Source organism: Exophiala bonariae (assembly GCF_035927105.1).
Source record: "Exophiala bonariae strain CCFEE 5792 chromosome Unknown scaffold_45, whole genome shotgun sequence".
NCBI lineage: Eukaryota > Fungi > Ascomycota > Eurotiomycetes > Chaetothyriales > Herpotrichiellaceae > Exophiala > Exophiala bonariae.
The window spans coordinates 101,546-115,983 of NW_027042520.1; the positions used below are offsets into that span (position 1 = coordinate 101,546).

The window sequence follows — 14,438 nt, forward strand, 5'->3', positions numbered from 1 at the left end:
ACGTCCATTCATTGGTCACAGTAGCCCTAGCGGTATTCGTAGGTGGTAATTTTCTTATCAGGTTATCGTCGGCAAGCAGTGCGCTTAGAATTTCACGAACATCCCTCCGATGCCAAATCCCAGGGCGTTCGACTTCAAGAGTTGAGGTGCGGCGAGGCGGTTCATCTGGAATTCACTTTGATTTTTCCCTTCCATTCATTCTCTGCCTATTTGCGCTTTACTGCTGCATAGTCTGCGTGCAGTTTTACCCTTTACCCAGCGCATATGCTGCCCTCGCATTCTACACTCCCTCTTGCCTGAACCATGGCTTTCACTGCTCCGAAATGGCAGGTTGCAACCATGTCTCTTCAACGCCTCCTTCGGCCAGCCTTAAACACGCGGCACCTCTCTAGAATATATAGGCGATCCTTAGTCAGCGAGGCCAAGGTTAGCGATTTCGATGCCGACCATGAAGAGGACGCTAAATTCCCATCCCCACACGTGCGAATCGAGATACCACCCGGCTCAAGAGTGTCTTTTCGTACACCGGATAGCCTCTTTAGTCACAGGCACATTGGTCCTTCGGCAGAAGAGGAGAAAGAGATGATAAATGTCTTGGATCCTCCTGCTCAAGACTTGGATGACTTCATCGACCAGTCTCTGCCTCGCGATATTCGTGCATCCAGACCGCTGTGGTTGCAGGATGCTTTCAACGAGCCGAACAAGCTTGGTGTTCACGAAGTTGCCATCGAGAGGGAGCTCCTTGCAATGGCTGTCGAAAACAATGCCTACTACAACTTTATTGGCCAAGGCTACTACGGTACCAACACTCCTTCCGTCATCCAGAGGAACGTCTTTGAAAGTCCGGCTTGGTACACCAGCTACACCCCATATCAAGCAGAGATTAGTCAAGGCCGGCTGGAATCCCTCTTGAACTTTCAAACCCTCGTCACCGATCTGACCGGCTTATCTATTGCCAATGCTTCGGTGCTCGATGAGGGTACAGCAGCCGCTGAAGCCATGACACTATCTTTGAACGCACTGCCATCATCTCGTCAGAAAAAGGAAGGGAAGGTCTTTGTCGTGTCCAGTTCTTGCCATCCCCAGACCATTGAAGTCCTGGCTTCGAGAGCTTCCGGATTTGGGATCAAAATTGTCACTGGTGATGTCTTGAACGACGATCATAAGCTTGTGCGCGATCAAGGAGACAATCTTATTGGTGTTCTGGCGCAATACCCAGACACCAACGGGGGTGTTCATGATTATCAAGGTCTGTCGGATGCAGTCCATGATGCCGGGGCTACTTTTTGTGTTGCCACAGATCTCCTTGCCTTGACCCTCCTCAAATCTCCTGGCGAGTTTGGTGCTGATGTTGCTCTGGGAAGCGCTCAGCGCTTCGGAGTCCCTCTGGGATTCGGAGGACCCCATGCGGCTTTCTTTGCTTGTAGTGAAAAGCACAAGCGTAAGATTCCTGGTCGTCTAGTCGGCGTCTCCAAGGATCGCATGGGAAATCGCGCTCTTCGTCTGGCTCTACAGACACGTGAGCAACACATCCGACGAGAAAAGGCCACTAGCAATATCTGCACTGCACAAGCCTTGCTGGCAAACATGAGCGCATTCTATGCCATCTACCATGGACCCAAGGGACTCAAGGCCATCGCCAAACGAATCTCTGCCATGGCGAGATTCTCACAGATCCTCCTTGCTGATCATGGTTTCAATATCATCACAAAAGGTAGAGATAAGGATGGCCTTGTTCTCTTCGATACGGTGACTGTGTCTGCACCCATGGATGTGATCCAGAGTGTCTTGGAATCTGCGAGGCAAGAGCGAGTTTCGCTCAGATACATTGGACGGGTACCGGGTACAGGAGATGCCCAAATAGCCTTCTCAATAGATGAGACAATTTCAACCAGGGTTTTGTTCAAATTATTGAACACATTCGGCGTCAGCCTGGAGAGTTTCAAGGCCGCTCTACTTAATCCAGCTATCACGGAAATGACGAATGACGACAGTATTCCCGCCAATCTGGAGAGAAAGACACCATACTTGACGCATCCGGTATTCAATCAACACCATTCTGAAACGGAACTTTTGAGATACATCCATCATCTCCAATCCAAAGATCTTTCTTTGGTACATTCCATGATACCATTAGGATCTTGTACCATGAAATTGAACGGCACGACTGAGATGCTCCCCGTTTCTTATCATGGATTTTCCAAATTACACCCTTTCGCACACCGTTCAAATACTCGAGGCTATGACAGACTAATCAAGGCGCTTGCAATTGCTTTGACAAACATTACCGGGATGCACACTACCAGTTTACAGCCAAATTCAGGTGCTCAAGGAGAGTTTGCTGGCCTCCGTGTCATCAAGAAACACCATGAAAACTCGGAGAATGGTCAAAAGCGAAATATCTGTCTGATTCCTGTCTCGGCACATGGCACTAACCCAGCGTCTGCAGCTATGGCTGGCATGAAGGTCGTTCCACTCAAATGTGACACAAAAACTGGTAACCTTGATATCGAAGATTTGAAAGCAAAATGTGAGAAGCATAAAGACGAACTTGCAGCCATAATGATCACCTATCCAAGCACATTCGGTGTCTTTGAACCCCGAGTTAAGGAAGTCTGCGAAATTGTACACGAACATGGAGGACAGGTTTATATGGATGGTGCCAATCTCAATGCACAAATCGGACTGTGCAATCCCGGAGAAATCGGAGCTGATGTTTGCCATCTCAACCTTCACAAGACATTTTGCATTCCTCACGGTGGCGGTGGGCCAGGTGTTGGTCCAATTGCTGTCAAGAAGCATCTTGCTCCATATCTTCCAACCCATCCCCACAGGGATCCTCACAATCGTCCCGGTGCAAATACGGACGCTGATTCCAAAGCAATCTCTCCAGTCAGCTCTGCGCCATGGGGAAGTGCGTCCATTCTCCCAATCAGTTATGCCTACATTCAACTCATGGGTGGTGAAGGACTCACACATGGTACCAAACTTGCTCTTCTTAATGCCAATTATATCATGTCTCGGCTCAAGAATCATTATCCGATTCTTTATACTAACGAAAACGGTCGCTGTGCTCATGAGTTCATTCTTGATGCTCGTGGATTTAAGGAGACCAGTGGAATCGAAGCTATTGACATTGCCAAACGGCTGCAAGATTACGGTTTCCATGCTCCTACGATGAGCTGGCCTGTTGCAAACACCTTGATGATTGAGCCAACAGAGTCGGAATCAAAGGAAGAACTAGATCGCTTCTGTGATGCGCTTATCGAGATTCGAAAGGAGATCAAAGATGTCGAGGAAGGCAAAGTTCCTCGTGATGGAAATGTACTCAAAAACGCACCACATCCTCAAGCAGATCTCCTGACGGAAACATGGGAGCGACCTTATACCAGAGAGCAAGCTGCATATCCACTACCATGGCTGCGAGAGAAGAAGTTCTGGCCATCTGTGGCACGGGTGGATGATGCGTATGGTGACACAAACTTATTCTGTACATGCACACCGGTAGAGGGATTCGAGCAGGAAGGGATCACCGGCATGCAAGCTCCAACGCCGACATGATATACCCGTCCAGAGTTTTTTTTCATATCTTGAGGCATTCAATTCAGGGATCAAATGAGGAGTTCAACATTACTATGGAAAAGCACTGCAAGCGTCTAGAAGATGATTTGATTTCAACATTCTGATCATCTATGGTCACACAGTGCAAGGAGTTAAGGACTGAGCGATGCGAAACTCCGACTACGATACGAGGGCTCCTGAAAGGGCGTAAACTTCTTCTCAACCAAATTTGGGAATGGCATCGAGAGGAAATCAGAGACCGTAACCTTTGCCGTTTTATCATGTGGGGCAACGTCCTTTGGGTGTGGCATTTTTCAACATCAAATCATTAGCATGTATATGGCGTTGTTACTATTCTCATACTGGGCGATCGAGACCCAGACATACATGTAGAGGAATAAATAATATTGTTCGGCTCCTGTTTGCTTCTTTCTCATGAAGTCCCGCAACCAAGTGGATAAATACTCGCGATTTCATAACGAGCGATGCCATCTTCTCCCTCAAATGAAAGCCAGGGTCTGCGCCGACAGGTCTCAAGGTCCAAGAACGAGAGGGATATTAATTAATACAAAAGTCCAGTAGCGATCTGAACTGATCTGGACCGGAAATCTCTCAGAACCATTCCTATTTCCATTCCCATCTCCACCTATTCCTTCTTTCCCGATCAACATTCATCAAATCTTTATCTCGTCACCACTCTCATCATCTTTGTCCCCATCCCCATCGCTCCAACACTCCCCCAATCTAGAATCTCTTCGCACCACTCTTCCACTGTCCCGCATCCTCAACCCCTTCCGCGACCTTCTTGGTCCCGCTCTCAACACCACTCGCGGCATTGCCCAATCCGTCGCCGAGCGGTTTGCCCGCCGAGCCCGTCGCGCCCGTGATCGTGTCGCCGATCCCGCGGCCTGCGGCGCCGGTCACACCACCCACGGTGCGTGCGAGGCCACCGACTGTGTTCTGTTGTGGGAGTGGTACGTTAGTGAGTGATCATGGGTTCAGGCAATGTGAGGGAGTTTGGGATGGTTAGTTGGGCATTGGGGGTAACGCCGATGACGCATCCTATTTCGCCGATGGTGTTCTGGTGTGGAATGGGGTGGGTTCACGAGGCTGGGAGGGGAGGGGGGAAGTTTTGGGAAGGAGCTTAAACACGTACGCCGACAGTCGAGGTCACAAATTTCGCGGCGCCGGTCACGCCGGTGTCGGATGAGGATGTGTTGATTGGCATTGTTGTTGATTGAAGTTATTGGGAGGTAAGGGGTGATTTGGTTGGAATAACAGTTCCTGAGGTTTTGCACGAATATGACTTGATCTTCTGGGAGGATATACGACTGAGGAAGATGGACTATGAAATGGAGGCTAGACCTTCTTGTATAGGTGTTTCGAAAGTCGGGCCTTCCTTGTGTAGCCTATCCAAGTTTTGGGATCGTCGATATCCTTGGTTGACGAGGATCTCGTCGACAAGAAGATATGACGTCAAGGTTGGAGAATCCGGTCTGCTTACACTCCTCATAATTGCTTCCGAAATGTTCTGCCTGATGCGAGTAGAAACGAATAGGTCAGGGATCTGATGTATGTCGTCCAATGAAACTTCCACTAGAGGCAGGGATTGCCCTATCTCGAATTGTGGCGGTGCACGTCGTAGCGAATCCTTCATCTTGTAGTCCATACAATGTTGGGAAAGAGTAGCTTAGACAAGAGAGAATAGGATCGCCAATTTGAAAGGACCCGCGTCAAGCCAGGGTGGTATGGGAATAGTTAGGTAGGTAGGAAGTCTGTAGTTTCGGTTACGAGTCTCGTCTTAGAGATCCAGAAGGACGAGCGGCTAATTTAGTCTCGAATGCTACTTCCCATGCGCATTCATGATGTATCTCTAGACAAGGACTACTATCAAAGTCTTCCTCAAGACTTTAAACTGATCTGATATACCTTGAGTCGGTGCGCTGTTCGCGGTCTTAGTATAGTAGTAGGGAAGTCCTGGATACACGATGTCACGTGAGGTCACGTGGGGCTTGGCACCACTGCCACTGCCACCTACTACTCTCTCCTCTCTCTCTCTCTCTCTCTCTCCTAGTAGGGAGACAGAGACAGCCCAACCAATTCAATTGACACTACTTCAAGTGACTTGTTCTAGCTAATACAGCTTATTTTCTTATTTCCTTTTATCCATATAATAAATGGTAGCAACGATATTCTACACACTACGTATTGAGATCTAGCATCCTACGTATAATCCCACTTCGTAACTCTTAAGATCGTAGTGCTTAGTTAATACAACGAAAATCGTAGTCTCACCCTTCTCTTAAATCTAATTCAAAGCCTCTATCCTTCGGCCACCTTTCTTAGTAAATTTTATAATCTCGAATAAAGTGGCCTAATCCCATTGAAATCGATTTTTTATTAATAATTATCAAGCCCTAGAGTCGATAGTTATATTTATATATCTATATTTAATAAATATTATATCTCTTAAAGTATTAGGCTATCTCTTAATTCCTACTTAATAGGATCTCGTAAAATTGAAGTAGAAAGATTATAAGAATATACGAATAGCCTACTACTAGAATAGCTTAAATAGCGATAACGAGATACTAGGATATTATCGCCTCTACTATAACTATAGTCTCTCGTTCTTACGTAAGACCTAGAGACGACTTTACTACTTACTTCTTTATCTAGCGCCTATCTTCTTATACTATAAGTATAGTTACTATTATAGACGTAGTTACCTTTATAGTTATTGTAAATACCTCTAGTATAAATTTAGTAGAAGTAATAATCGAATTAACTATCTCTAGAAGGAGTCTTAGAATTAATACTAATTATCTCTATATTTCATTAAACACTATATTTTCGAGATATTCTAGGGAACTTTCGTTTAAATTTTAATCGTAATTTAGCTTAAAACCCTTAAAACTAGTATTAGGTACTAATAAACTACTCTAACAACTTATTATATCGATCTCATAACTCTTCGCTAGATATTAATTTTAATCGCTATTATCTCTTATTATATCGTACTAGATACTAAAGATAAGATATAGCTAACGAGGCGCTAGGCTCTACTCCTTTATAATTCTTATCTAATTAATATTCCTATATATTAGCTCCTCTAGAGAATCCTTCTCCTCTAGTAGCTAGTTATTCTAGAAACTAATATCGTCGAAATATTAAGTTTATTCTACTAATCTCTAAAACTCTAGAGAATAAAACCGCCCTCTTAGGACGTCTCGTTATAGACTAGATTCTATCGTTCGCTAAGAGTATACTCTCTTTTTATAATAAAACTATAAGAGTTAATCTTCTCGAGCGTACTAAACGACGATTTATTAAAGACGACCTTATATTTAATAATAGAGCGTAAGAATTTATTAATTAATTTATACTTAGACTAGATCTAGATACTACTAAACCTATAAAACTACTAGTAACTAAATTTATAGCTAAACGATATTAATATTAGTTCGCTAGTACTTAAAATAATCTAGTTACCTAAAATAATCTCGTAATATCTATCTCGAAGTTTCTCGTATACTTATATATTCTAATATATCTAGCTTCTATACGTTAATTATATTAACTACTACTAATAGAATAGAGCTTATACTCTAGTATACTACTAGTAGACTAAAATAGATTCTATATACTAGAAGTATCGAGATATACCCCTATAGGCTAGATATTTAAATACCCTTTAGGCCGTTAACCTATAGAATATATAGAGTATATAAACTAGCCTACACTAGTTAAGTAGTCTTAACTAGTTACTCGTTTAATCCCTATATACTCGTCTAATCGGAAATTAAAATTGTTAGACATTAGAGACTTTAATAGAGCGAATATTACCTTTTTCGTATCTCGTCTTATCTCTCTAATTAACTAATACAATATAGTCGCGATACTCTACTCTCTACCTTTATATATAAAGAATAAAGCTCGCGTTTAGTATAATATTCTAGACTTCTTTACTAAAATAGATATAAACTACTCTCTAGATATATAGATTATCAACCTATAAGCTTATTTCTCGAAAGACTCTACTATTATATAAGAAAAGATTAATAAATATAAGTTCCATTTTAGTAGAGATACGAATTTTAGAGCCTACGTTACTAAGAAATAGATACTTATATAAAATACTAGAATTATTAATTCGTTCGTTATAGTATAAGTAATATAGAAGGATATAGACGTATTTATTTAAACTATCGTAGCGAGACTAGATTCGCGTTAGTCCTTAGACGAGTATCTTCGTAGCTTTTATGTAGTTAAGTACTAAGTACGACGCCTATAGGAAACTACTAGTTAGGCTAAGGCGTATCGCTTAAACTATCTCTCTTAATAGAATTACGACTATAATCGAAGTTCTATATACCTATAGTAGTATTAATTAGGATAGGGATATACGAAATAATTTAAAAATCTAAAGGAGTCTAATAAATCTAAGAATAAAAAAGATAATCGTCGTTTCGACCGAAATAATTATAATTAAAATAATTAATATAATCGACGTTACTTAAATAATTAATATAATTAATAGAATCGTTATTAGTTCTACTTAGTCGATATAGGATTGGACTCCTCTCGTTTAGATATATTATCGTTCTTATAGTAGATATATTATAAATAAGACGTATTACTTATATTAATATCGCTACGAAAAACTCGCTATAAACTATACTTTTTACTAACTAAGAAGAGTATTATAGTCGATAATTATAGGGATTAATATAAGCCTTATAGCCTAAAGTATATTAAGTTTTCTAAGAATAAGGAGAATAAGCGTCTAAAATCCTCTAAAGCCCTAATAAGCTTCGAGAAAAACTAAATATTAAATCGTTAATAGAGGGTAATAAGTCTATAAGTATTTATAGTAAGCCTATTATAAAAGAAAATATATTATTAAGTAAGTATTAATAGGAGTATATATTATAGGGCTTAGCTTTTATGTTTTATAAACGTTTCGATATAGATTATAATAGGAACTATTAAGTAGCGCTTAAGATAAAGAGTCCTTTCGACCCCTCCTTTATAGATCTTATTATACTTATATAGTACTTGTTATAAACGTCGATTCAGACAACCCCTAAACTAAATAAATAAGCTAAGACTCGAGAACCTAGTTCGAGTAGAAGGCTTATCGCACGCTTATCGCATGAGAGGAGCTTCCCTCCTCTCTATACTTTAAGTCTTAGTTAAGACGCACGTTAAGGAATAATCTATAACCTACTGAACTACCCTAATCGTCGTACTCTACCTATCTATATAGGTTCGTTCCTAATAGTACTATATACCTTTTTACTCTAATACTAAATTTAGAATATCCCTTATTTATCGAGATTAGCTAAAGTATTTCCTAGATACTATCGTTTATATATTATTATAGGGAAAATTAGTTATAATTAAAGATATCGCGATTAGATAGATACTAAAGACTTTAGAATATATTAATATTTCTATTATACTAGGTACGAAAAATGGTAAAGTTATTAGATATAAAGGCGAATTTTACGTTATTAATTACTTACTAATTCTATATATTATAGGCACTAATATAATAGTTTCTAATAATATTAATTTTAAATAGCGTTTCTCGTAGAATAAACTAGCGTTATTAGTTTAAGGCGAATTAGTACCTCTTAGATTTAGTTTATTACTAAATAATATATTAGTTGAAAATTATATTATAAGATAATATAATAAGAAAAGGTATCTTCGCCCTATTATTATTAAAGCCGCTCGTATAGTAGTACTATAGCTAGATATTAGAATAAACGTCCCTATTAGATTAAGTTCTAAGTACGATAAGAAGAACACTACTTTCGTATATCTTATCGAATTAGATAAATTTATAATAAAGATTAATATCGGCTAAATAGTAGATATATCTAATTATCTAGTAAGATTAAATAAAACATATCTACTAGTCTTAAACTTTAGACGAATATAAGTTAAAGTTTTAAAAGGCTAATAACTAGCTATAGTATATCGTTATTTCGAATATACTCTTCTAGAGAATATCGCGCATTTAACTCTATTTATATAAGAAATCTTTTAAAGCTATAAAATATTAGAGAGAGATAGTTATAGAAATCTATACGACCTCTCTTTCTAAATATATCTTATAAATAAAGATAAGATCAATATTATTAATATAAATATATTTAATACTTAGGGTCCTAACTATAAGTAAAAGGTCTATAATATTCTATAGTAGCGCCATAAATTATTTTGTAAGAAAATAAGTATATTTAATAATAGAGTTAATATATTAATCCTATTTAAGCTAGATATCGATTTATCTAAACTTAAGTAGGCTCCCTATAATCTATTCTAAAGAGATTAGTAGATATTTAATTAGGTTATAGATTCTCTACACGAATAGAGACGTATAAAAAGAGTATCTTTAGGTAGACCTAGTGTAGTAGCCTCCCTAGCCTTTATAGTATAGCGCAATAATAAATCTCATATAGTTGTAAACCTATATAAGGTAAACGCAACTCTTTATTCGAATATCTACCCCCTATCGAAGTAAGACACTATTTTTTAAGCGCTAGGCGATTTAATTATATTTTTATCTCTTAATTTCGTAAAAAGCTTCTTCTAATAGCTATTAAAAGAAGAAGATTAATGGAAAATCGCATTTATTACTTCGTATCGAGATTAAAAAATATTATGCGTAATAACTATAGGTCTAATAAACTCTCTCGATTTCTTCTAATATCGAATAAAGGACCTATTAATATTATTCTTATAAATATTTATACTTATTTATATAGATAATATAATTATTTTTAGTCGTTTACTAGAGGAGTACCTATTATACTTAAACTAAGTACTTCGTATTCTTAAAAATATAGGAATTATACTATTCGCTATTAAATACTACTTCGCGTTTCCTTCTATCTATACCCTAGAGCATTATATATCTTATCTTAGAATAAGTACCTAGGAAGAGAAAATAGTAGCTATTAGAGAACTTAAGTTCTTAGTTATCTTATAATAGCTAGAAGGCGTCCTAGGATTCTTTAGCTACTATTAGTATTTTATCTATTTCTACTCGTTCTATATTAAGGCTATATAGTATCTAAAAATAAAAGGCCTAAAGAGTAGTCTAGTAAAAGGTAATTCTTAGAAGACCTTTATTAAACATCTACTTACGAATTTCGCTAATAAGTAAGAGTTAAAAGTAGCGATAGTCTTATTTAATAATATTAAAGCTCGTTTTGAGTAAGCACTAGTCCTAGTATTCCCTAATTTCTCTAAGAGTTTTATTTTCTATATCGATAGTAGTCTAGAACGAGAATATAGAGTCGCGATTTACTAACTAGTTAATATAGTAAAACGCTCTATTCTATTCGTATTACGTATATTATTAATCGCTAAAAGATTATACTAGCTAATAGAACTCGAGATAGACGCTTTAGTATAGATATTATAGAAACTATTATAGTATACTAACTATAAAGATATTACTATTGTATATAACTATTAAGCTATAGTATAATTATTTAAGAACAACGAAGCACTAAAGGTTCGAAGATTCAATAAGCTAAATCGATAGAGAATCTTTTTATCTAAATATTAAGACTAGATATAAATTATTTATAAGACTAATAAATTATATAAAAACATAGATATATTATTATAATTACTAACTAAAGATCTATCTAAGCTTCTTAATATTCTCTACTCTTTCGTATCTAGATTAACTAAATCTTCTAATCTTAATAATACGCATTTAGTACGAGTGTTTATTGCGAATTAAGAGAAAGCTATATAATTTGGATTCTAGATAGCGTTAGCTCTATAAGATCGAATTTATTAAGAAATCACTAAAGATTAATAATAGAAGATAATCTATTAAGCTATTCGTAAAAAGATAAAATAAACTTTCATAAATCTCGAAGAACTAGAAAACTCTCTAGGCGAATTCTTAGTCGATTCTTAGTTCTTATTAATATACTATACGAGTAAGACTAAGCGATTATATATTCTAGTTATTATAATTTTAAGATTTCTCGAATATATATATAATTTAAAAGTATACTATAGTGTTAATCGCGTAGTAAATAATCTCTAAGAATACTTTTTTATATCGAACTTATAGAGACTAGTAGAAGACTATATTATAGGATATTCTATATATATAGTCGCGAAATCTAGTTATTATAAGCCCTTTAATTAATTATAAAGTATTAAGCCTTCGAATTAACTATATCTCGTATAAACTATAGATTTTATAATTAGTCTACTCAAGATAATTAATAGTTTCGATATAATCTTTACTATAATAAATAAGTTCTCTAAATAGATTATACTAATAGCTAATAAAACTATATAGGACGCGTTTTAGTAGGCCTTAGTATACTATAACGAATATTTCTCGAGATTCGATATACTTAGTAGTATTATTAGTAATTAAGATTCTAAGTTTATATTACTATTCTAGAAAGTATTATTTAAAAGATCTAGAGTCTATCTCGTATTAATAATCGTATACTATCTAGTAGTTAATAGCTAAAGTGAATATATTAATTAGTTTATCGAAATAGTCTTAAGATATCTTATAGCTAATTAAACTAACGATAAGAGTATTAGCGAATAAGATAAATTACTACTAAACGTATCTTTTGCACTAAATATCGCAATTAATTTATTAACTAAAAGGAGTCTATTTAAACTATTATATAGTATTACTTCTAGAGATACTCTTAAACCTATATTTAACTATTTTAAAGCTAATAGTTTCCTAGAATATTAGAAGTAAATCTATCTCGATATACTAGATATAATGAAAATAGCGTAAATAAGAATAGTATAATATTTTAATAAAAAATATTTATTAATTAAGATTAATAACTAAGTTATATTAAAATTAGCTACTAGAACTAATATTAATTACTATTTACTAAGTATATCTACTCTAGATATTAGAAAGATCGACTCTTTTAAAGTTAAAGAGCGCGTAAGTAAGGTAGTCTTTCGTCTTAAACTCCTATTATATATAAAAATTCATCCTATTATCTCTTATATCTATCTTAAACTCGTCTCTTTAAATCTTAGGAAAAGTATACTACTCTTATCGCTAATTATCGTTAAAGGTAAGGAAAGATATATTATTAATTAAATCGTAAGAAAGGAATATCGCGAGAAGACTTCCTATTATCGCGTAAGATAGAAGGGTTATAATATAGCTAAAGACTTATAGATTAAATAAGATAAGCTAAAAGTATAGGTTCTAGATCTAGTTAATACTTTTAAACGCTATATTAATCGCGAGTATTAAGATCTTCTAATATTATACACCTAACTTAGATATAAGTATTAATATATATTTACTCTTTTATCTCGCTTATAGGCTATATTAGTACTTAAATTAGTATAAATAATAATAGAATTTAATATTATTATCTAAGAGTATATATTAAGACGAGACTTAGAGCTACGTATTTATTCTTTATTAACTATATTAAAATATTAATAATAATAGTAGCGTATTAGTAAGCTAAAAATTTTTATCTTATAAATAATAGTCTTAACGAGTAAAGAAAAGTGAGAAGAAAGTAAAGTTACTCTCGTTAATACTAAGACTTAACTCTTAATAATCTTATATCTAACCTTTTCTCTTATAATAATAACTTTCTTCTACTAATCTTTTCTTCTTCTATAATTATATTTTATTCTTAAGAAACTCTTCTTTAGATCCCTTAAATCTCTACTCTATACGACTATTAATATTATAGATACGTTCTTATTTATTAAATTTATTAGTATTAACGATTCTCTTAATTCTCTTCCTAATTCTAATTTAATTAATATCGAACTCCTCTCTAATAGCGAAGATAATCTTGATTCTATTAATAAAGATAATAACTCTAGTAATAAAGATAATAATAGAGATTACTTCTACGAGATTACTAAGATCTTTATCGATAATAAGATTACCTATAAGCTATCTAAGAAAGAGTTCGATAACCTTTAGATCGCGATCCCTAATAAGAATTAATCTAGTATTACTTAGAAAGGTACTAAAACTAAATCTTCTCGTATATCTCGTTCTCGAATTATAGATAAAGATAGTAAAGTTAATATAATAGAAATAAGTAGAGATAAAGCTACTATTAAAGTAGTAGATAATAGCGATCTTAAAGTTACAATAAAAATCGCTTAGATTAAGAAAGATAAAGCTATTATTAAAGATTAGTTTACTATATAGTCCTTTATCTTAAATATACTATATAAGATTATACTTTAAGACTCTAAAGGAATACCTCTCTTTTAAGATAATTTCACTTAAGCTTATTTCGACTATAATTATTATATTATCTCACTTAAAGTTTTTATAAGAAATAAGAGTACCGCTTATTAAGAAGTCTTCGCGTTTAAGGCTACTCTTCGCTTCTTAGCTAAAACTATTAAAAAGGTAATAATTTTAAGAGTTCTATACACTATATATTATAATAAGTATCCTAAAAATTACTACTTTAATATTAAGGTTAAGTATATCCTTTAGACACTTTACTCGAAGAATATTCTTATTCTAGATCTTAATCTATACGTTAAGACTCTAGTAGATTATCTACGATACTCTAAAGTTATTAATATATATATCTACGAAACGAATTTTACCTTATAAAACTTTAATACTCTCTACAACTATCTTCTATAAGATAAATTAAAGCCCCCTATATTATAGTATATTCTAGAAAAATTTATAAGATTCTTAATTTAGAAGTTAGAGTTCGTTTTAGAGGAGATGCGTTTAGCTATTAAGAAGTATCGCGAATACTATTTCTTCTTTAACTTTAATAAGTTTATTATTATTAACTACTTCGTACCTCTAGATAAGTATAATATAACTAAGAACGTCGTTT

At 35.0% G+C, this 14,438-nt stretch overlaps 2 protein-coding genes across 2 annotated transcripts; one reads left to right on the forward strand and one right to left on the reverse strand.

Annotated features, from left to right (window-relative positions):
* Positions 1–303: 303 nt before the first annotated feature.
* Positions 304–3,561, forward strand: LTR84_010577 (uncharacterized protein; the record flags this gene model as incomplete). The annotated part of the gene is made up of 1 exon (XM_064854113.1): positions 304–3,561. The coding sequence occupies one exon, from the start codon at positions 304–306 to the stop codon at positions 3,559–3,561; it is 3,258 nt and encodes a 1,085-aa protein (XP_064700339.1).
* Positions 3,562–4,305: 744 nt separating this feature from the next.
* Positions 4,306–4,789, reverse strand: LTR84_010578 (uncharacterized protein; the record flags this gene model as incomplete). The annotated part of the gene is made up of 2 exons (XM_064854114.1): positions 4,306–4,521; positions 4,718–4,789. 2 exons carry the CDS (start codon positions 4,787–4,789, stop codon positions 4,306–4,308), a joined length of 288 nt encoding a protein of 95 aa, XP_064700340.1.
* Positions 4,790–14,438: the final 9,649 nt, after the last annotated feature.